Raw genomic sequence first — 22,261 nt, 5'->3', positions numbered from 1 at the left:
TTTGCTGATGTGGCTTGTCTCAAAATGAGAAGAAACAGCTGCAAACATTCATTAAAAATTGGAACCTGGAATGTGCACGAAGTATGAATCTAGGAAAACTGGAAATTGTCAAAAATGAAATGGAACACATAAAGATCGATATCCTAGGCATTAGTGAGCTGAATTGGACTGGTTTTGGGCAAGGATGGTGAGACTACGTCTCACATACTTTGGATATGTTATCAGGAGGGATCAGTCCCTGGAAAAGGACATCGTGCTTGGTAAAGTAGAGGGTCAGTGAAAAAGAAGAAGATCCTTGAAGAGATGGATTGACATAGTGGCTGCAACAATGGGCTCAAGCGTAGCAACGATTGTGAGGATGGTGTAGGACTGGGCAGTGTTTCATTCTGTTGTATGTAGGGTTGTTATGATTTGGAACCAACTTGATGGCACCTAACAACAACAAGAACATAGGTTTTGCTAAGTTGTGTTTTCATTCTCATTTGATTCTCATTTTTTGGTTTATTATTCGGTAGGAAACCCTGGTGGCATAGTGGTTTAAGAGCTTTGGCTGCTAGCCAAAAGGTCGGCAGTTTAAATCCACCAGGCGCTCCTTGGAAACTCTATGGGGCAGGTCTACTCTGTCCTATAGGGTCGCCATGAGTCAGAACCAACTCAATGGCAATGGGTTTGGTTTTGTGTGTGTGTGTGTGTTATTCAGTGTTTTTTTTAAGCTGGATGTTACTCAGTTTCCATGAATTTGAGTTTTTCCTTTGTTCTTCCTATTACTGATTTCTGATTTTATAGCATAGTGATCCAAGAAGATTCTTCATATTTTTTCAATATTTTTGAGTTTATTCAGGCTTGCTTTGTGGCCTACTGACCACATATGATCTATTCTGAATAATCATCCATGTGTGCAGAAAAGAATGTGTACTGTGCTGTATTTGGTGGAGTGTTCTCTATATGCCTGAGATCAAGTTGGTTATGTCGTTTAGATCTTCTGTATATTTTTTTGAATCTGTTTCTAGTTGTATTATCCTTCATCTAAAGTGGTGTATTAAAGCCTCCTCTGTTATTGTGGAGCTATCTATTTCTCATTTCACTTCTGTTAAAGTTTATATATTTTGGAGTTCTTCCATTGGTTGTGTAGATATTTATTACGGTTATGCCCCCTTGTTAGACTGACCCTTTAATCATTAAGTAATGCCCTTCTTTGTCTCTTATGCTTATTTTTGCCTTAAAGTCCATTTTATCAGAGTTTAATATTGCCACTCCTGCTCTTTTTTTGGTTGCCATTTGTTTGATAGATTTTTTCACCCTTTTAAATTTAGCTTATCTTTGTGTCTAAGGTGTGTCTCTTGTAGGTAGCGTATTGATGGCTATTCATTTTGCCACTCTGTCTCTTGACTAGTGCATTCAATCCATTTGCATCAGTGTAATTATCATTAGGTATGAATTTACTGCTATCACTTTGTCCTGCTTTTTTTGTGGTGGAAACCCTGGTGGTGAGTGGTTAAGTGCTATAGCTGCTAACCAAAAGGTTGGCAGTTTGAATCTACCAGGCACTCCTTGGAAACTCTATGGGGCAGTTCTACTCTGTCCTATAAGGTTGCTATGAGTTGGAACTGACTCAATGGCAACGGGTTTTTTTTTTTTTATGGTATTATTTCTTTGTTCCGTATAACTTTCTGTGTTGAGTTCTTTTTGTTTATGGATTTTCTTTTCATTTCCTTCATTCCTGTTGATTTTATTTACTGAGTCTTTATAATTTTCTACTTTTTTATTTTAGTGAGAAAGTTTATTAGTTTTCTTTGTGGTTACACTGAAATTTACTTTTACCTTCCTAAATTTTAAATAGTCTGTTAAATATTGATGTATCCTTGACTTCCTTTCCATACGAAATTCTATAACTATGCCATTTATTCCCCTCTTTTTTATTTTTTGAAGTTGTTGTCATTTACAGATTAATGTCTCTGGTTCCTTGTTTTCAGTCTTGTAGCTTTATTTTATTTTTGAAAATTCTTTGGGTTGTTATCTGAGTAATGTTCTCATGTGTCTTATCTCAGGTTGTTTCACAAATTCTCTTCTGTTTATCTGGAAATGTCCTAATTTCATATTTGAGCAACAGTTTTGCTGGCTATATAATTCTTGGTTGGCAGTGTTGTTCTTTCAGGATTTCATAAATGTCTTACTATTGCCCATTTCCTGTATGGTTTCTGCCGAGAAATCAGAGTTTAGTCTTATCTGTTCCCCTTTGTAGGTAATAATCTCGTTTTTCCTGAGCTGCTCTTGGAGTTCTTTCTTTGTCTTTGGTTTTGGAAATTTTGATTATATATTTGGTGATTTTCCTTTGGGGTCTATTCTGTATGGGGTTTGATGGCTTCTTAGATGGATATAGTCTCATCTTTCATGATATCAGGGAAGTTTTCTCTCAGCAAATCTTCAAAAATTTTCTCTGTGCTTTTTTTTCTCTTCCTGTTCTGGAATTCCAATCATGCTTAAATTATTCCTCTTGATAGTGTCCCACATAACTCTTAGGCTTTCTTCATTTGTCTTCTTTCTTTTTTCTGATTGTTTCTCTAATGGATTTGTATCATGGGATTTTTCATCTATTTCACTGATTCTCTCTTCCATTGATTCAATTTTACTCCTTTGTCCTTCAAATGTAATATCTATTTCTGAAATTTTAATGTTAACCTTCTGGATTTCTAGTTGCTGTTTTTCTATGGTTTCTAATAGTCTGTTTTGTCATTTTGTCCTTGTATTGTTTTCCTGAAATCTTCTAGAGTTTTGTCTGTGTTTTCCTTTTTTTTTTTCTGTGTACCTTGATTCCTTTCTTGATCTCTTTGAGGACCCTATATGTAAGTCTTGAATTCCATGTCAGGTAGTTCAGATACTGTTTCTTCCTCAGATCATTTTCTAGCTCTGTATTTTGATCACTTGCTTTAGCCATCTTGTCCTGTTCCTTTATGTGATACGATATTATCTGTTATCTTTGAGACATTAAGGTATTAATGTATTTATTTATTGACAATATGTTTGTTTCATTCTCATTTTTTGTTTTGTTATATCTGGGCTGGCAGGGCTTGTGTGGTTTACTGGTCTTAGGTCTGGCAGCACTGGCGTGCTCACTACTTCTCTCTGGGTGAGTGGGGCAGCAGCTAGTAGTGTGAGAGCAGATCTCCATTTGTTGTTTGTGCCAGGCAGCTGCAGGCAGTCTGGGCAGGCATTGGCCACTATCTGTTGTATGTCCAGTGGTGCAGGAATGGGCAGTTGTACTCATCAAGTGGGTGGAGCTGCAGGTGTGGTGGATGTGGTAGGTTAGCAGGGATGTAGTTGCCGTCGACCACCAGGTGAGGGAGGAGGTGGAGGATGGAGGGTGGGAGGGTTGGGTGGTGGGTGGGTGAGGGCATGGAAATGTGGTAACTGAGTTGGGGGGGGATGAGTGATGATCGGCCAGTTGTGCAGCTGCACAGTTGCTGCTACTTGTTGGGGGAGGAGGGGTAGGTAACGGGCATCCAAGCATGGGGGTGCATGATTGCTGCCACTTGGTTAGTTGGGAGTGGCCTGCCATTGCCTGGGGGGTTCCATGGGTGCTGTGAATATTCAATGCCATGCTGGAATGGCTTGCTGCCACCCAGAATGGTCAGCAGGCAGGTGGGAGGAGTGGGGTGGGCGGCCAGTGCTGCATCTCAGTGGCCTATTTTTTGCTTGGTGGTGCTGGTGGGATGGAGGAGCAGGGCGGATGGCCGGCCTCACTGGAGCAACCTGCGGCCACTTGGCAGGGTTGGCGAGGGGGTGGGGTGTAGAGAGTGGCTAGGAGCGTGCCAGAGTGGCCTGCAACTTGGTGGAGTTGTCAGGCAGCGGGGTGGTTGCAGAGGGTGGCTGTCATGACTGGTTGGGGGAAATTGGGGGGGCTTGTTCCTTGGTTCTCCGAGGCTGGGGTTGGAGGGATAAGGGGATTTGTGCTGCTAATCATCAGGAGCATGGGGGAGGGAGAATGTGCTCCTCTGGTCATTGGGCTAGGGTGCCTGGGCTCTTCCTGTTGGCTGCAGCCAGCAATTGGGACCTTATTTTACTCTAGGTATGTCTCTGTCCTGTTGAGAATTCCATGAAGTTGCCATCTTTGTTCCTCACTTAGGATTGCTGCTGTCTTTGTTTCAAGCTGACCTCCCTGTGCTAGGCTGGCTGGCAGGGCCCCTCCACTCCATCTGGTTCACTGTTTTCAGTCAATATCTTCTTCTAGTAGGTATTCAATCTAGTTCTTTATCCTATTGTTTGGTGCTCAGGGTTCCAGGATTACCATCTGTATCTGTTTTACTTGGTTTCTCAGGTCTTTGCTATAAAAGTATGGCATGGTGTTTCTGACTAAACTGCCATGTTGGCCAGAAGTTTAGTCAAGATATTTAACACATTTATTTGTTTCTTACATGCTTTCCTAGACTTACTGTAATTTTATGCAAATAAAGTGCACATTATACTTTTTTTGCCAACTGCACAGCCCAACCCCCCTGCACTATTTTCATAAATGTGCTATGCCACATGTTATATGTGTAGGTGTGTTATTTGAAAAAAATATGGTAATCAATTTATTCTAGAGCAATGAATCCTGTCATTTAAGAATACTATTTTTCATAATTTAATCTATTACTTATATTTACCTTATCAATCTTTCTCCCATGAATGGTTTGTTCCTTTCATTCAGTTGTACTTTGTGCTTTATCGACCACAATGCTTAATAGCTAATTGTTGTCATTGAGTGCCAATCATGTGCCAGTCACTCTTTTATATGCATCAATTTATTTAATCTTCACAATACTAATGTTGTTAGTTGCCATGGAGTAGATTCCACTCCTAACTGCCTTATGTATAACAGAACAAAACATGGCCCGGTCCTTTACCATCTCCATGATCATTGGTATGTTTGAGTCCATTGTTTTGGCTATTGTGTTAATCCATCTAACTGAAGGTTTCCCTCATTTTTGCTGACCCTCTACCAACCATGATGTCCTTTTCTAGGGACTGGTCTTTAAAGTTGGTACTATACTAATGGTGGCATAGAGAGGTTAAGTAACTTGCCTAATGGTATAAATCTGTTAGGAAATAGAGATTTTTAAACTCAGCCTAGTCTGAATTTAAAGTCTGTGGTCTTAGCTCTTATAGCAATTTTCAACTGGGAGTTTTTTATTTTCCAGAGGACACTTGGTAATGTCAGGATTCAGTCTTAAATCCATCTGGAATTTAATTATTTTTGTTGTTTTGTGCATTTTGATCAACTTTGGTATATTACTATATGGATATGTTCCTTATATTTATTAAATAGTCAAGCCCACCCTGAATAATATCACATTCCCACATATTTGAAGATTTGTTTCTAGGATATCTATTTCACTGTCTGTTTATCCCTATGTAAAATTAACACTATTTCATTTATTATAGCTTTATAATATTAGTATCTGACAGGGGTACAGAGCCGGGGAGTGGTGCTTATCCTTCTTTAGCATTCCCTTGGTTATTCTTTTGCTTCCATATAAATTTAAAAATGAGTTTTTAACATACTACAAAAAAAAAAAAAAACCTGTTTGGATTTTCATTGGAATGTAATGAAATTTGTAGATTAGCTTGGAGGAAATTATTTTCTTGCTAGGTGACTATTGTGTTGCTGTTGTGAATGAGATGTGCATTTGCTATTTTTTCCTAATATATGTTCTAATTGGTTATGGACTTGCCCACACATCTTTACATGAGTATAAACAAACAAGAATGTGTATGAATCTGGCCAAACCATTTAAACTTCTTGAGACTCAGTTTCCTCATCTATAAGATAAAAATATATATTTCACAGACTATGGATCCTTTTTAGGATTAAATCAGTTCATCTAGGTATGTGAAACATAGAAGATGATTGGCATATGTTAATTTTTACCTCTTTCTATGATGCTACATTTTAAAGAAAGAGTTCTCCACCATCTAATATATGCCTACAAAAAAAAAAAAAAAAATTGGTTCAAACTCAAATACCACTTTTGCAATATACCATAATTTGGTCTGAATTGATACCTTTGCTTTCTGGAAGCAGTTACTGGGGACTGGTCTTGGAGTAATTAGAAATGTCTCACATGATGTATGAGGGTGGAACAGACAGGGTAGCTTTAGCAAAATTGTCTCACTTTGGTTCTAGTTTCCTATCATGCTATTAATTGGGTTATATTAGGCCAGTTATTTCACCCCTCTGGGTCTCAGTTTCTAATCTAAAGTGGAAGATTTCAGTTAAATGAGCTTCATGATTCTTTTCAGCTCCTAAATTTTATGATTCCATCATATCTGTTTCAGGAACTATCAATGCAGATGCTTATAACTTAGCTCTACATTCAAAATTCAAACTTGTGGCTTAAATGCATTTCTATGAAGGAGAAAACAGACCAGTGCATCATGGCTCTTTTCATTTTACCTTTTTCAGCTCAGAATTTCAGCAAAAAAAATTCAAAATATCCACGTAAGTAGCTTTGTAAATGATCTAATTAAACCAACTAAATAGAGATTGTTAAATTGAATTAAACAAACAGATCCTAGTATGTGCAGTCTACAGGTTTATTAAAATACATATTTTAATAATGATATAGGTAGCTTAAAAGAAAAAAGGTGGAAAGAGGTATACGGTTATTAAAAGAAAGCTACACTGCTATGAGCTAATGTAGACTTAAAGACAAGATAAATTACTAGGGGTAAAGAGGAACATCACATACTGGCAAAAAGGTTAATTCACAAAGAAGACATAACAACCCTAAATATATACGTACCTAACAACAGAACTTCAAGATACATGAAGCAAAAAACAGAAATTGAAAGGGGAATAGAAAAATTCACAGCTATAGGTGGAGACTCCAACACGTCTCTCACAGTAATTGGTGGAAAAAAATTCAAAAATTTCAATAAGAATTTTTAAGACATGAACAGCACTATCAACCAATTTGGCCTGGTTATAAAACACTCCACCCAACGATATCAAAATACATTTTTTTTTCTAGCGTATATGGAATACTCACCATGCATATCCTGGGTCATAAAACAAACCTTATCACATTTAAAAGAACTTAAATCATATAAACTTTATTCTTTGACCATATGAAATCAAACTAGAAATCAATAACAGAAAGATATTTGGAAAATTAAGATTCATCTACAAAACCAATGGATCAAAGAAGACATTGCAAAGGAAATTAAAGAAATATTTTCAAATGAATGAAAATAAAATACAATGTGTCAAAATTTGTGAGATAAAGGAAAATTTATGGCATTAAATTAAATGAAGACAAAAGATATCAAATCAATAAGGTTATCAATAATCTAACAATAAATTAGAAAAAGAAGAGAAAATTGAACACAAAGCAAACAGATAGAGGGAAAATAATAAAGATAAAAACAGAATTCACTGAAATTCAAACCAGAAAACAATAGAGAAAAATTAATGGAACCAAAGCTGGTTATTTTAAAAAGATCAATAAAGTAAGTAAATCTTTAGCCAAGTTGACCAAGAAAAAAAAAGACAAGGAAGAATACCAATATAAAAAATAAAACAGGAATCTAATGTCAGTAGATCCAACAGATATTAATGGATAATAAGGTAATATTAAAACAACTCCATGCCCATAAATTTACAGATTAAATGAAATGGAACAATATTCAAAAGACACGAACAATCAAAACTCAAGAGAAATAGATGACTTGAGTTGTTATTGTTAGGTGCCATTGAGTCGGCTCCAACTCGTCCTGACCCTGTGCACAACAGAATAAAACCCTTGCCTGGTCCTGCACCATCCTCACAATTATTGCTATGTTTAAACCCACTGTTGTAGCCACTGTGTCAATCCATCTCTTCAAGGGTCTTCCTCTTTTTGGCTGACCCTCTACTTTGTCAAGCATGATGTCCTTATCCAAGAACTGGTCCCTCCTGATAACGTGGTCTTGCCATCCTTGCTTCTAAGGAGCATTCCGGTTGTACTTCTTCCAAGACAGAGTTGTTCATTCTTTTGACAGTCCATTCAATATTCTTCACCAACACCAGAATTCAAAGGTGTCAATTACTCTTTGGTTTTCCTTATTCATTGTCCAGCTTTCACATGCATGTTAGGCAATTGAAAATATCATGGCTTGGCTCAGGTGTACCTTAGTCCTCAAAGTAACATCTTTGCTTTTCAACACTTTAAAGAGGTCTTTTGCAGCAGATTTCACCAATGCAATACGTCATTTGATTTCTTGACTGCTGCTTCCATGGCTGTTGATTGTGGATCCAAGTAAAATGAAATCCTTGACAACTTCAATATTTTCTCCATTTAACATAATGTTACTTATTGGTCCAGCTGTGAGGATTTTTGTTTTCTTTATGTCAAGGTGTAATCCACACTAAAAACAAAAATTTGAAACCGACTTGATGGCACCTAACAACAATCCATACTGAAGGCCCTAATTTTGATCTTCATCAGTAAGTGATTCAAGTCTTCTTCACCTTCAGGAAGCACGGTTGTGTTATCTGCGTAGCACAGGCTGTTAATGAGTCTTCCTCCAATCCTGATACCACTTTCTTCATATAGTCCAGCTTCTCAGATTATTTGCTCAGCATACAGATTGAATAAATATGGTGAAAGGATAACTGATGCACACCTTTCCTGATTTTAAACCGTGCAGTATCCCCTTATTCTATTTGAACAACTGTCTCTTGGTCTATGTACAGGTTCCTCATGAGCACAATTAAGTGTTCTGGAATTCCCATTCTTCACAATGTTATCCATGATATGTTACGATCCACATAGTCAAATGCCTTTGCATAAGCAATAAAACACAGGTAAAGATCTTTCTGGTATTCTCTGCTCTCAGTCAAGATCCATCTGATATCAGCAATGATATCTCCAGTTCCACGTCCTCTTCTGAGTCTGGCTTGATTTCTGGCAGTTCCCTGTCAATGTACTGCTGCAGCTGCTTTTGAATGATCTTCAAAATTTTACCGGTGTGTGATACCAATGATATTGTTCAATAATTTTTGCATTCTGTTGGATCACTTTTCTTTGGAATGGGCACAAATATGGATCTCGTCTAGTCAGTTGGCCAGGTAGCTGTCTTCCAAATTTCATGGCATAGACGAGTGAGCACCCCTAGTGCTGCATCTATTTGCTGAAACATCTCACTTGGCATTCCATCAATTCCTGGAAACTTGTTTTTCACCAGTACCTTCAGTGCAGCTTGGACTTCCTTCAGTACCATTGGCTCTTAATCATATGGCTCCTCCTGAAATGGCTGAACATCGACCAATTGTTTCTGGTACAGTGACTGTGTGTATTCCTTCCATCTTCTTTTGATGCTTCCTGCACCGTTCAATAACTTGAGTAGTCATATATATTAGAGTAGTTGAATTTGTGGTTTAAAACCACCCAATAAAGAAAAAATCTAGGTCCAAATGTTCTCAATGTTAATTTTTACCAAATAGTTAAAGAAGAAATAATATCAATTCTCTACTATCTCTTCCAGAACATAGAAACGGAGGGAACGATTCCCAACTCATTTTGAGGATGCCATATTACCCTGGTGCCAAAGCAATGCAAAAACATTATAAGAAAACTATAGGCCTATGTAGGTCATGAATATAGATGCAAAAATATTCATCAAAATATTAACAAACTGAATCCAGCAATATTTATGTAAAGGACAATACATAATGACCAAATGGGGTTTGTCCCAGAAACAAAGCTGCTTAAACATTCAAAAATCAATGTAGTTCACCACAATAACAGACTTTAGAAGGAAAACCATATGATCCTTTTAATATACATCCACTCCCCACTTATCAACATAGTTCGGTTCCAAAGACCAGGTCATTATGTGAAAATAGGCCTTATGCAGAAATGGAGAATTTTTTCTACTTTGAAAATATCATAGAAATAGCAGTAGCAAAGATTTATTGATGTGCTCATCACTGTGACAAGTCCAATTATAGATTATTCCTCTGTGCAGAAGGAGGCTTAAAAGAGACAAAGCTGGCTAACACCAGGCTGTGTGACTGGAGGGCCCATGGCTCAACCACTGCACCTTCCTCTTGTGCTGGGTCAGGGCTGCCCTCACGGAGCCACCTCCAGGACTCCACTCTCATCACTGCAAGCCCTATGTTCAGGATCTGGAGGCTGCTCTGCCCTCTTGGCCTAGCAAGTGACTGAGCCTTGGGGCTTCCTGTGAGGGTGCTGGGAACCTGGCCATGCGCCGGCCCCACTGAGGAGGAGACTTTAGGTCCAATTCAGCTCACTTTGAGATGTCATTAAACTGGGGTGCCTTTCTTCCAAACACTTTCTCCAATGTCTCTTTCTTCCCTTCCACCCACAGCACTTTTGAGCTGCAGTACCTCAGGCCACAGAGGAGCTGGGAACAGATGCTCACTGGTTTGGTAGTGCCTACATGTCTGCCCAGAAGCCATGGCCATGGAGGAGGCTGGCCCTACAAGGCAGCTGAACAAGGTGCCCCTGCTGGCAGGAGGGAGCAAAGGGTGCAGAGCACACAGCCTAGCTTCCCAGAGGCCTTCCAGAGATCCTACTCAAGGGAGGGGGTGCTCTGTAGCCATGCCCGCTGCCTCATTAATGCACCAAATAGTCTGATAGTAGATGTTTTTACCATTGCCATAAATGCAAAATGTGGATAAGGAGCTAGTCATTAAGTGAGGAGTAGGTGTGTGCCAAAAAATCATTTGAAAAATTTAAAAGTCATTCATGATAAAAACTCTCAGCAAAGTAGGAAAAGAAGGGAACTTCCTAAATGACATAAAGAAAAACCTACAGCTAAAAAAAAAAAAAAAAATACTTAATGATAAAAGACTGAATGGTTTTCCGCTAATACTGGGAACAATGCAAGCTTATCTATTCTTACCACTCCTTTTCAATATTGTACTGGAAATCTTTGCCACTGAGATAAGGAAAGAAAAATAAAATGCATAGAGATTGAAAGGGAAGAAAAAGAACTGTCTCTACTTGTCATGACTGTCAATCAGAAAGCCTTGTGGAATCTACCAAAAATCTCCCACAAATAATAAGGTTGCTGAGGTAGCAAGATAAAATGTCAGTTTGAATTTTTTTTCAAAGTACCATTTACGCTATCTCACACATACAAACACACACGAAATACTTGGCAGAATCTGTATGCTGAAAACTACAAAACATTAATGAAAGAAATCAAAGAAGACCTAAGTAAATGGAAACAGTGTGTGTTCATGGATTGAAGACTTAATATTGTGAAAATATCATTCTTTCCAAATTGATCTATAGATTCAGTGTCATGCCAATAAAAATCCCAGCATGATCTTAATTTTTTTATAGAAAGGGAAAATACTAAAATAGTCAAATACAATTTTGAAAAATGTACAACATGGTGGACTCACAAAGCTCAAGTTTAAGACAATATAAAACTAATCAAGACAATGTTATATTGACAAAAGAGTAGATCAATAAATAACAGATCGATAAACAAATCAGTAAAATAGAGATTTGAGAAATAGACCCACATATATTTGGCAAATTGATTTATGGTGAAGGTGTAGAACCAAGTCAAAGGAAGAATTGTGGTCTTTTGAAGAAATGATGCTGGAATAATTGAATATCCATGTGCAAAGAAAAAAAAAAAGAACAGTAAAAAGAGCCTGGAGTTTTTATCCCTGAACAAGAAGAGATGTTGCATAAATTAAATAGCAGAAGATACAACAAAATGTTGTTTGTGCTCAATATACATCCATTTATTAATGCATATGCCAAAGGATCGCATCACACTATGCATATGGATAAATCATTAGCAAAGCAAGTGCCTAACAATTTAACATGAATTAGTTGTTCTTACTGGTCTGTGTTTTCACGCCCAGAAGCAGAACAGTTCTCAAAGTCATGACACTATTCAGCTGTGCTCTTAACATAGCAGACCAGCTTGTTCACAGATTGCAACCATTATAACAGGTTCTTGTTTCTGAGTGTAGATAGTCCACTAACAGTTATGACGGTAAGTTACAATTATAAAGTACTGTTCTACAGCCAAGTATTTAGGTACAGACACTAGGAAGTCAAACCACAAAAATACAGAAAGTCAAAATACTCGTAGACTATTTCATATTCAAAAACCAACCTAGGTGTATTTTTATGTACTGAGCTGTATTATTTTCCTATTACATCTGGTGCATTTTGGGCTTATAAATAACAAAAATTACAAAAACTGTAAGCAATTTCTTGGCTTTATTTTACATTTTTCACTAAATAGATGACAACATGATGTTTTGCTCCAGTGCGATATATAGTAATGCTGCATTCAGTATAAGTCGTTGAATATTTTTAAAAGAAAACATTGAACTGATTATAGAGCTAAGTAACTAAAGATAGTCATAACTGTCAGAGAGAAAACACTAACAGGATAGTTACTTATCATAGGTAATTTTAAGAAGCAATCCCTCCATCCATTTCTAAACCATTAACCCTATGGCTTTCTAAAGAATGAAATTTGGTAAAGCCGAGACACAAGGCTGTATGGCAAATGCATCGACTTACCTTTTTTACAAATGTGATGTGACCTTGGCAGTTTTGAAGAACAAAGTTTCTCAATATATCAAACATTGTTAACAAACTCTATTTAGCATTGCTATTTAGTTTGCTTTAGTAACATTTCTTCACAGTGATATATCAGAAAGGTTGGAAACTGGTCAGCATAAAGTATTTCCTACCTTTTCTATTTTTGTATGCAAAAATCATCACAATATATTTGCAACTATAAAATTACAAACGCTTTCTAGAAGTAACTAGAAAAGGGTATTTGTAGGACATCTACAATGAGGTAAGTCTAAATAAAACAGAATTTGAGTAACAAATGCTTTATGATCTATGGGCAATATAAACTAATTTAACAAAGACAACTGGTGGACAAACACCAAAGACGAATTATTTTCTAGTGTGTTCAATGGATGAGAAATTGGTAATGAAACTTAACATTTTAAAAGATGTTCTTGATATTTTACTTTACATCATAATTTTGGCACTTTATGGAACATTTACTTCCCAAAGACCAGAATGGGTATAAAAGTTCAGCAGGTTTTCCACATACCTTGTAGACACTGTACTAGAGTACCGGCAAACACTGAAACATAGTGAAATAAACATTCCTATGTATTTGCACATGCATGTAGTCATCAATTATAGTTTATGAATTCTCAAAGATATTGTGCAGTTTTCGTTTCAAGCACTCTCCTCAGTAGACCTTGTTTCAGATTTAAGCCTTACAAATTCTTTAGCCACATCATCGTTGGTCCTCTGAGAGAGGATTCTAAGGATAGTCAAACCAGTTTCGTCCATAGAGACATTTTTCAGAAGAGGATACCACGCTCCATAACTTCCCTTTTCCGCTATGTTCTGAAGCTGAATGACTGTCATTCCTATAATTCGATCTTCTCGGGCAAAGCAGTAATCCTTAACTGAGAGATGAAGTTCATAGGCCCCTGGGCTGTTTTCATTACTCACAATGCTGTATGGATTAAAAATATGAATTTTGAGCAAAAAATTTACTTCACCTAGGAATCAAGACAGTACTAAAATATCATTAAGCATTTTATACATTGTTCTGAATATTAGGAAATGAGGTATCATAGAGTTTTAACCCTGATGTAAATATCCTTCAAATTATGTTTCAGTTTTCTTAAGATGTTAATTGATGATCTAAATTAAAAAGTCCTTCTTTCCCTGTGGAAATAGCAAATCAATTTAAACATTTTTTATTACACTGATGTTAAACATATTAATAGAAATTAGAATTAAAGTATCATGTTGTACTTATGAAGATACTGTTAATCTTAAGCAAAATTTTTGTACTTTATTCCTATGTTTCTTATGTTTTGAATTAAAATTATTGATGTTTAATAATTAATATACAAAAGTAATATATATATAATGCATTGTTATTTGTTGTTGCTGTCAAGTTGACTCGCACTCATGGTGGCCCCATGTGCATGGTAATAATATTAAAAATAATGTTTAATTGTCATGTTCTGACTACGTCTAGAATAATGGAAATGGTGAGTTCATCTTAGCACTAATATAAGGCTTGGCCTTAATACCAGTCTCTGGGTTTCTGGTCTTTTTAACAGAAATGATGAAAACATCTTGATTACTCTGCTTTTATATTGTTTTATGAAGATTGCTTCCACTCTGACCTTTAACCATGTAAGTGCTGGTCTACCATGTCTTTCATCACTTTATTATGCTTTCCCTTTTATCAATGTCCAAATTCCTGAGGCACCCATAATCCTCACTAATCTAGACCCAGTTTGCTTATCCTGCCTAATTGGTGGTGAGATTCCTGCCGTTGGATGAAAAGACTGTGGGCAGGATGGGGTTGCTAGGGAGTGTGGGAGCTAGGCCAGGGTGAGGGACAACTCTTGGAAAAATTTCTTTTCCATTTCAGTATCAGTTACTACAATCTTTTTCCTTTACCTTGGACTCCTGAATAAGATATTATATCTAGGAACTTTTTCTCAGGGGAATACACTGCACAGGCTGTCAAGCACTACTCACAGATGTTAAATTGGATACAAATCTCCAGAGTAAATCAGTTCCAGCAGAGCTTGGTGCTTCAATGCCAATTCTTCCCTTATGGCAACAGTTAGACCTGTCAAGTGTGGGGCTGAGGATGGCCTCTACTAATAACAATCCAAGACAACTCGTCAGCACTCAACATAATGAAGAAGGCTGAGCGCTGATATGCCTGCGGTAGTTCTCCTCCGCCCCTTATTTTTATTCATCCTCAGATATCCTTGACCTTCTCATGAATGCAGTCTATTCCTCAGTAGCACAAGCTTCCAAATTCTTTCCTTTTCCAAGTGATTTTTTTCTGATCAAATGTTTTGCAGAGCCAAACCTTCATTTCTGGGTGGTATTGATAACTAAACCATGTACTTATTTTAGAATACAAAATAATGTGAAAGAAAATAGAGAATAGAAAAATATGATAGAAGCAAGATCTTTTAGTGAATTAAAAAGAACCAAAATGCCTCCTTTTCTCAGTATAGCAGTCCCAGTAGCTCACTGTGTGATATCTGAATTTTGTGTGATTCAAATAATTTCTAGAGCCTTTTAGAAGACATTTGAATTTGATCAAATTTTTTGTGTAATTAATTAGAACCCTTTTGATAAATATGGTTAGGTGGTTAAGTTTTATTGAGGCATAAGAGGGTTAAGTATTCAGAGTACAGACTGTAGAAAGGTCCTTTAGAAATCAAGAGTGCAAGAATAAACAGAAAACAAACCAGTAAAGGACTATTTTGGAGTGTGTGTGTGTGAAACCCCTAGGGCTCGATCCCCCTGTATTTATCTATCTATACTCTGTCCTTAGGGCAGCTCATCTAGATGTATGGAATTAACATTTCGCTATGAGCTGGAATTGACTCAAGGGCAATGGGTTTATATGCAGATAGGAATCCCTGGGTGATGTAGACAGTTATTCGTTCTGCTTCTCTCTGAAAGGTTGGAGGTCCGAGTCCACCCAGAGGTGCCTCAGAAGAAAGGCCTGGTAATCTACTTCTAAAAAAACCAGCCACTATGGGGTGCACTTCTACTGTGTCACACATGGGGTTGCCATAAGTCGGAGTCAACTAGATGGCAACTGGTAAAGACGGGGTATGCAGATAATTCTCGTTATACCCAGCTGCACATTTAACATCTCCTCTTGGATGTCCAATGTTGTTACTGTTATTGTGTACCATTGAGTCAATTCTGACTCATAGGGACCCTATAGGACAGAATAGACCTAACCCATAAAAAACCCATTGCCATTGAGTTGATCCTGACTCTTAGCGACCCTAAAGAACTAGGCATCTTCAAATTAGAAGATTTAAAACAATTTTTCTCTCTTTTTTTGCGGAAAGTAGTGCTTAGCATATTTAAAAATAAAGTCATTTTTTAATTGTGCTTTAGATGACGGTTTACAGAGCAAATGAGTTTCTTGTTAAACAATTAATACACATACTGTTTTGTGGCATTGGTTGCCAACTCCATGACATGTCAACACCGACATTCTCAACCTTGGGTTCCTCGTTACCACCTTTCCTGTCACCCCCACCCTCTGCCTTCTTGTCCTTGCCCCTGAGCTGGTGTGCCCATTTAGTCTCCTTTTGTTTTATGGGCCTGTCTAATCTTTGGCTGAAGGGTGAACCTCAGGAATGACTTCAGTAGCAAGTTAAAAGGGTATCTGAGGGCCATACTCTCAGAGTTTCTCCAGTCTCTGTCAGGCCAGTAAGCCTGTTTTGTTTTTTTTCTTTTTTTGTGTGTGAGTTAGAATTTTGTTCTACATTTTTCTCCAGTTCTGTCCAGGACCCTCTATTGTGATCCCTGTCAGAGCAGTCGGTGGTGGTAGCCAAGCACCATCTAGTTAGGCTGTGGTAGTTGTGGTCCATTAGTCCTTGGGACTAATCTTTCCCTTGTGTCTTTGTTTCTCTTTATTCTCCCTTGCTCCAGATGGGGTGGAGCCAGTGGAGTATCTTAGAGGTCTGCTCACAAGCTTTTAAGACCACAGACGCTACTCAACAAAGTAGAATGTAGAATGTTGTCTTTATAAACTAGGTTACACCATTTGAGCTAGATGTCCTCCTAAGCCATGGTCCCCAGCCCTTAGCCCAGTAATTTGGTCCCTCAGAGAGTTTGGATGCGTCTATGAATCTTCCATGACCTTGTCTTGGTCAAGTTGTGCTGACTTCCCCAGTATTGTGTACCGTCTTACCCTTCACCAAATTTACCACTTATCTATTGTCTAGTTAGTGTAAAACAAAATTCTTGATCTCATCATCTCCTGTCCCTATGCCCCCATCTTGATGAATCATCTTGTCGGTCATGCCAAAAGCCTAGGGGGTTATCTTTAATTTCATTCTGTGCCAGGTATTTTCCATTTGCCCCACTTGGATCCATCCATCTCCCCCCTTGGACTTCACGATAGAACACTGACTTATGAGGACAACATTAATATGGTTTCTCCATGCTGCAGCTTCCAGTTGGTTTTGGCCAAACAGGAGCTCCATCAGGAGACCAGAAGTAGTGATGGGAGAGAAGTCAGAGTTTTATTTCCCTGGATCTTTGCCTGTGAGGCTGCCTCAGGCAGACTGGAGCCCTCCATGGGTGGTTGCTGCTCCTCTATGGTTGGCTGACTACACACATTTTCACCTTCTCAATTTTCAGTAAAGACTGTTCCTCTCCTTTCAGGTATGTTGTTGTTGTTAGGTGCCATTGAGTTCGTTCCAACTCATAGCAACCCCATGTACAACAGAATGAAACACTGCCCAGTTCTGCACCATCCTCACGATTGTTGCCATGCTTGAGCCCATTTTTTGCAGCCACTGGGTCAGTCAAGCTTATTGAGGGTCTTCCTCTTTTTTGCTGACCCTCTATTTTACCAAGCATGATGTCCTTCTCCAGGGACTGGTCCTTCCTGATAACATGTTCAAAAGTCCAGCAATGAGGAGACATGCTGAGTTTGGACATATTCCATTGGTAGGCCACCAGGGCTAGGGATGAGAGAGAGGAAGGGCTGGCTGGTCATAAGTAAAGGAAGTTGTGTATAGACTCCTAAGTTTATGGGAGAACCTGCTGATCTAGCCCAAGGGGGCTAGGGATAAGAGTGTGGACAGGCTGTCTGAAGTGCTGGGAGGTGTGTGTGAACTCTTGAGCCTGAGGCTGCTACGCATTGTAACCTGGCTTGGATGGCTAGGAATGAGCTGACCGGAACCCAGTTGAATGAAGACAAAGATGTTTGACACAGTGAGGTGGTATACATTGCTGCAATTTGATGGCTTGCTCTGGACTTTGTTTATGGATGTAGATGCTCAAAGTTCCAACCAGAAAAGAAGATTCTTCAAGACCAAAGAACACGCTTGTGTCCTCAGAGTACTGGTTTGATAGGGATGGGCAATTTAATCAGTGAGAGAATCAGTGGGGGGAGATAAAGGCATGAAGTGGCTGGCTTACATGCTTTTTTGGGTGTGCTTACCCTCAAAAATGAGGAAGACAAGGAAGGATCCTACCACTACCAGGGAAGAAAAGCCAGGGGCAGAAACCATGTCATTTAGACCCTGGAACCTTGCACAGAGAAGCTCCTAGAAGCAGGAGACCAAGAGAGAGTGCGAAAGTGAGAGCGAGAGAGAGCAAAGTATAAACTTGAAGCTGTTGAGAAGAGGTGGCAGCAGAGATCCAGCAGCAGGAGATGGTGGGGTGGGCTTCCTGGCCCATGGAGAGAGAAAGCTGAGTGCCTTTGGAGAGAGGCCTTGGGCCAGGGAAAGGCATGCCAGTGAGCATGGTTAGGAAGAGGCTGTTCTCATGGAAGAACTGTATCCTGAGTGTTCCTGAGCCTTAATTGTAACTGTTACTTCCCTAATAAACTCCATAATCATGAGTACTGTCTGTGAGTTCCGTGTGACCATTGCAATGAATTATCAAGCCCAGCAGAGAAGTAAAGAGTGCTGTGGGAGGTATGGTTGGTGTCAGAATTCGTAAAGATAGCAGAGAGAAGAGGCATGTCTGGCCTCCACCTCATGGGAGTCAGCCTTTTGCTGTTGATCTTGGTTCTTCTTCCTCCTTGTGGGCTTGGAGGAGGTCAGACACTGCCCCCAAGCCATTTTTACACCAAAGTACATGAGACGAAGGCTCACCATCCTTGCTTCTAAGGAGGATTCTGGCTGTACTTCTGCCACGACACATTTGTTCGTTCTTCTCGCAGTCCATGGTATGTTCAATACTCTTTGCCAACATCTCAATTCAAAGGCGTCAATTCTTCTTTGATCTTCCTTATTCATTGTCCAGCTTTCGCATAGAGATGAAAAAAAAAAAAAAAAACCCCAGTTGCCACTGAGTTGATTCTGACTCATAGCGACCCTATGAGGCGATTGAAGATACCATGGCTTGGGTCAGGCGCACCTTAGTTCTCAAAGTGATGTCTTTGCTTTTTAACATCTTTCAGGTTTAGGAGTGGCTAATAGCCTACCTTCTAGTAGCCCAGGTTATATCATTTTTGCTGTGTTTCTCCAACACTCATATCCCTGTAAATTCCTTTTTAAATAGGCCCTTCTTCAATTATCCTAAATTGAACGTTCTTGGGAACTTGAGTGATATACTCTTTCATGTTCTACCTGTAGTCTGCTGCAAGTTCTGTAGAAACTACTTCCAACACACATTCAGAATCTTCCCACTTCTCTCCACCTCGTCTTATACCATCTAGTCCAAGTCACAAATTATTTGTCTATACAGCAAACAGCATAATATTTTAAACATGTGAACAGATTGCTCATCCCCTTCAGTGGGCCTTCTACTGAACTTAGAATGTAACCTAGACTCTGTTACCTTGACCGCACAGCTCTATGTGGCATGATACTTGCACCCTGACCACTTCTCCAAACTCGTTTTATCTCACCCCCGTGCCCACTAAATACTGTTTCTTAGGTATGCTAGGCTTGTTCTGCCTTAGAGCCCTTCACTAACTATTTGCCTTGGCCTGAAATGTTTTCAACCCCATTACCTACATGACTGGTTTTTTAGTTTTTTCAAGTTTGTTTAAAAGTCACACGTTTAAAGAGTCTTCCCTGACCACCCAATCTTAAACATCCAGCCACTCTATTAAATCACCATTTTAATTTTCTCCATAGATCTTACTATCATCTGATAGTTTCTTGTTTACTTCTTTGTCTTTTTGTTTATAACAGGTGCCTCGTCTCTGTGGAGTACTTCTGTGGGAGTAGGGATCTCCTATTTTGTATACGCAGTGCCTCTAACTTAGACACATGGTAGGCACTGAACAGATACCGAAAAACAGACAAGGACTAAAACCATAGCCTTCTTCATTTGCCTGGGATCAGTGATGCACAGGAATATGTAAGCTTAAAGGCTTTGCTTTCCTTACCAAAGCCCAGTGCCCTTCCTACCCTGAATCCCTCAGTAAGTTTAGTTGTACAATGGCTAGTGCATGGCTGAATAATAGTTGGATTTATGACTTACAACTGAAATGTTTCATTGTACTTTGGCGACCACGTATTGCTTTTTGTCTTTGTGCCTTGTTTTCTCTTTCTGTCTCCAAGATTGGGTCCCAGTATACAAACTTCCACAAATGGGCGGAACATTGCTGTGGTCTGCCAGTTTAGGTCATTAATAGCAATCACTAAAAAACAAAAAGGAAAAGGAGTATGAAGTGTTAGCAGGCAAGTATGTGGAAACTCAGCTTCCTCCTTTTGGTCCTTAGGGTGAATTTTTATTTTTTAAAATGATTTATGAAGCTATAACTTGTATTTGGTAGCACCCTCTCATGCCATTGACAAGAAAATGTCCTTGAAGAGAAAACAATTTCTTCTCTGGAATGCACGTTTGATGGACCTTTCAGTTCTAAGCTGTGTGACATTGGCAAGGTGAAAAGTTAGCTACAGCTGAATGACACTTGATACTAGTGAAAAGTTAGCTACAGCTGAATGACACTTGATACTAATGAAAAGTTATAATTTCTTTCTTTTCTAAGGTAAAAACACGATGTTTTTCACATTAAAAATTAAGATATGCTCATTATGAAATATATAAAAAATAGATTAAAGGACAAATCTCCAGTAATTTAATCACTCAGAGATAGTGACTGTTAATATCTTGGTGTGTATGCTTTCAATATTGAATTGCCATATGTACAGAATGAAGTCATCGTGTATTGCGGTCTTAACATTAGCTTTATTTTAAAGTTCATCATGCATATTTTTCTAACTTATTATACACTTTCTAACTGCAAATATTTCACTGTATGGATATACCAGCCTGTATTTAGCCAGCCACTTATCGTTAAGCTTTATGACTGTTTCCTAATTTTAGCCATCATAAACAATTCTTATGAACATTCTCATATGTACATTTTGTTCATCCTTTGGTCACGATATCCTTAAAAGATTCTTACAATAAGAATTGTTAATGCGAAAGGCTCATAAAACCTTATAGCTTTTGTTATATATTGGCAAAATGTTTTTAAATAATATTTAAGGACACTGATAGTATCCTCGCTAGTGCTGTGTGTGTCTATTCTGTATTACAGCTGGGTTACTTTAGCTTTTATAACACAAAGATACATTATTTAATGCAATTTTAAAATAAATTGGAAAGAGGATATTTAAAATGAGAATATCCATAAAAATGGATAGATCATGGTTCTATTGAGCAAAATGTTAACCATGAAATTTCACTTTTGAAATGATCCCATATTCAAACCACGCATTTACAATATAAAACCAATAGATTGACCCACTTATTAAAAAAAAAAAACTAAACTAAAAGCAATTGTTGGCAGTGACATAGAAAGCCAAGTAAGTAGGTAGACTGTGAATAGTAAGAATTTATTGACTTAACATCCAAAATTTGATTGACTAGTCTGGAGCCAGCCATAGTACTAATGTTCAATGAATACCACAGCACCAACCACGGAGTAAATGTTCCATATATACAATTTTGAAATTTAATTACCAATGTGTTAAAATTATTTAGATATTTCAAATAATAGAGGCTAAACATCTGTCACTTTTTTTCAGTTCTGAATAAAAAATTTTTGCTTAATGAAGAAATCCTGAGCATGACCTAAAATCATTTAATACACATTCTTTAAAACAGAGATCTGAGAAAAAAATTTACTTTTTCTGTATCATTGTTGTGCAGAGCATAAAGTCTAATAGGCTGTTTAATCTACCTGGACCTGAAACATACCTTTGACAGTGACTCTTTGCTCTCCAGTTCCTGGGGTGGCAGTGATATCCACATGAACAGATATCTGACCTACTGCATCTTTGGAGGAGCGACCTGCAAGTAAGCATAAGTTTACTGGCCCGAGCTTTTAGATGACTTAATAATGAACATCTTGATTCCTCTGCAAAGGAGACTTTAAAGCACGTTAATAGCAAATGCATGGTTCTTTTGGTTAATAACACATAATAAGTATTGCTAAGTGTTCATGAAGTTAAATTTGCTGTGCAGTTTTGAGGCTTGGGTATAATCATTTGGAACTAAAATGTCATATGGCAGTTCCTTGACTATGCACGAGGATGTATCATTGTCTTCATTCCTTTGTTAAGAACTTTTCTACAGTGCACCATACCAGATCACTGGGGACACAAAGATGACTCTATAGAGCACCTACATTCATGGAGCTGACAGTCTGCCAGGAGAAACCAATATGTAGACATATCATTGCAATATACTGTGATAAGCCCCATAATAGATGTATTTAT

General features: G+C 38.1%; 1 protein-coding gene across 1 annotated transcript in view; it reads right to left on the bottom strand.

Annotated features, from left to right (window-relative positions):
* Positions 1-12,883: 12,883 nt before the first annotated feature.
* UNC13C (unc-13 homolog C) overlaps positions 12,884-22,261 on the bottom strand; it is a 676,763-nt gene continuing 667,385 nt past the window's right edge. Inside the window, exons 31-33 of the mRNA XM_049852627.1 lie at positions 21,741-21,833; positions 20,013-20,172; positions 12,884-13,509 (exon numbers count right to left, since the gene is read on the bottom strand). Coding sequence (XP_049708584.1) covers positions 13,224-13,509; positions 20,013-20,172; positions 21,741-21,833 — 539 coding nt within the window. The 3' untranslated portion in view covers positions 12,884-13,223. The remainder of the gene's footprint in view (positions 13,510-20,012; positions 20,173-21,740; positions 21,834-22,261) is intronic.

Source organism: Elephas maximus, chromosome 13 (assembly GCF_024166365.1).
Source record: "Elephas maximus indicus isolate mEleMax1 chromosome 13, mEleMax1 primary haplotype, whole genome shotgun sequence".
Lineage (NCBI taxonomy): Eukaryota > Metazoa > Chordata > Mammalia > Proboscidea > Elephantidae > Elephas > Elephas maximus.
This window is presented reverse-complemented; position numbering and strand designations above follow the sequence as displayed.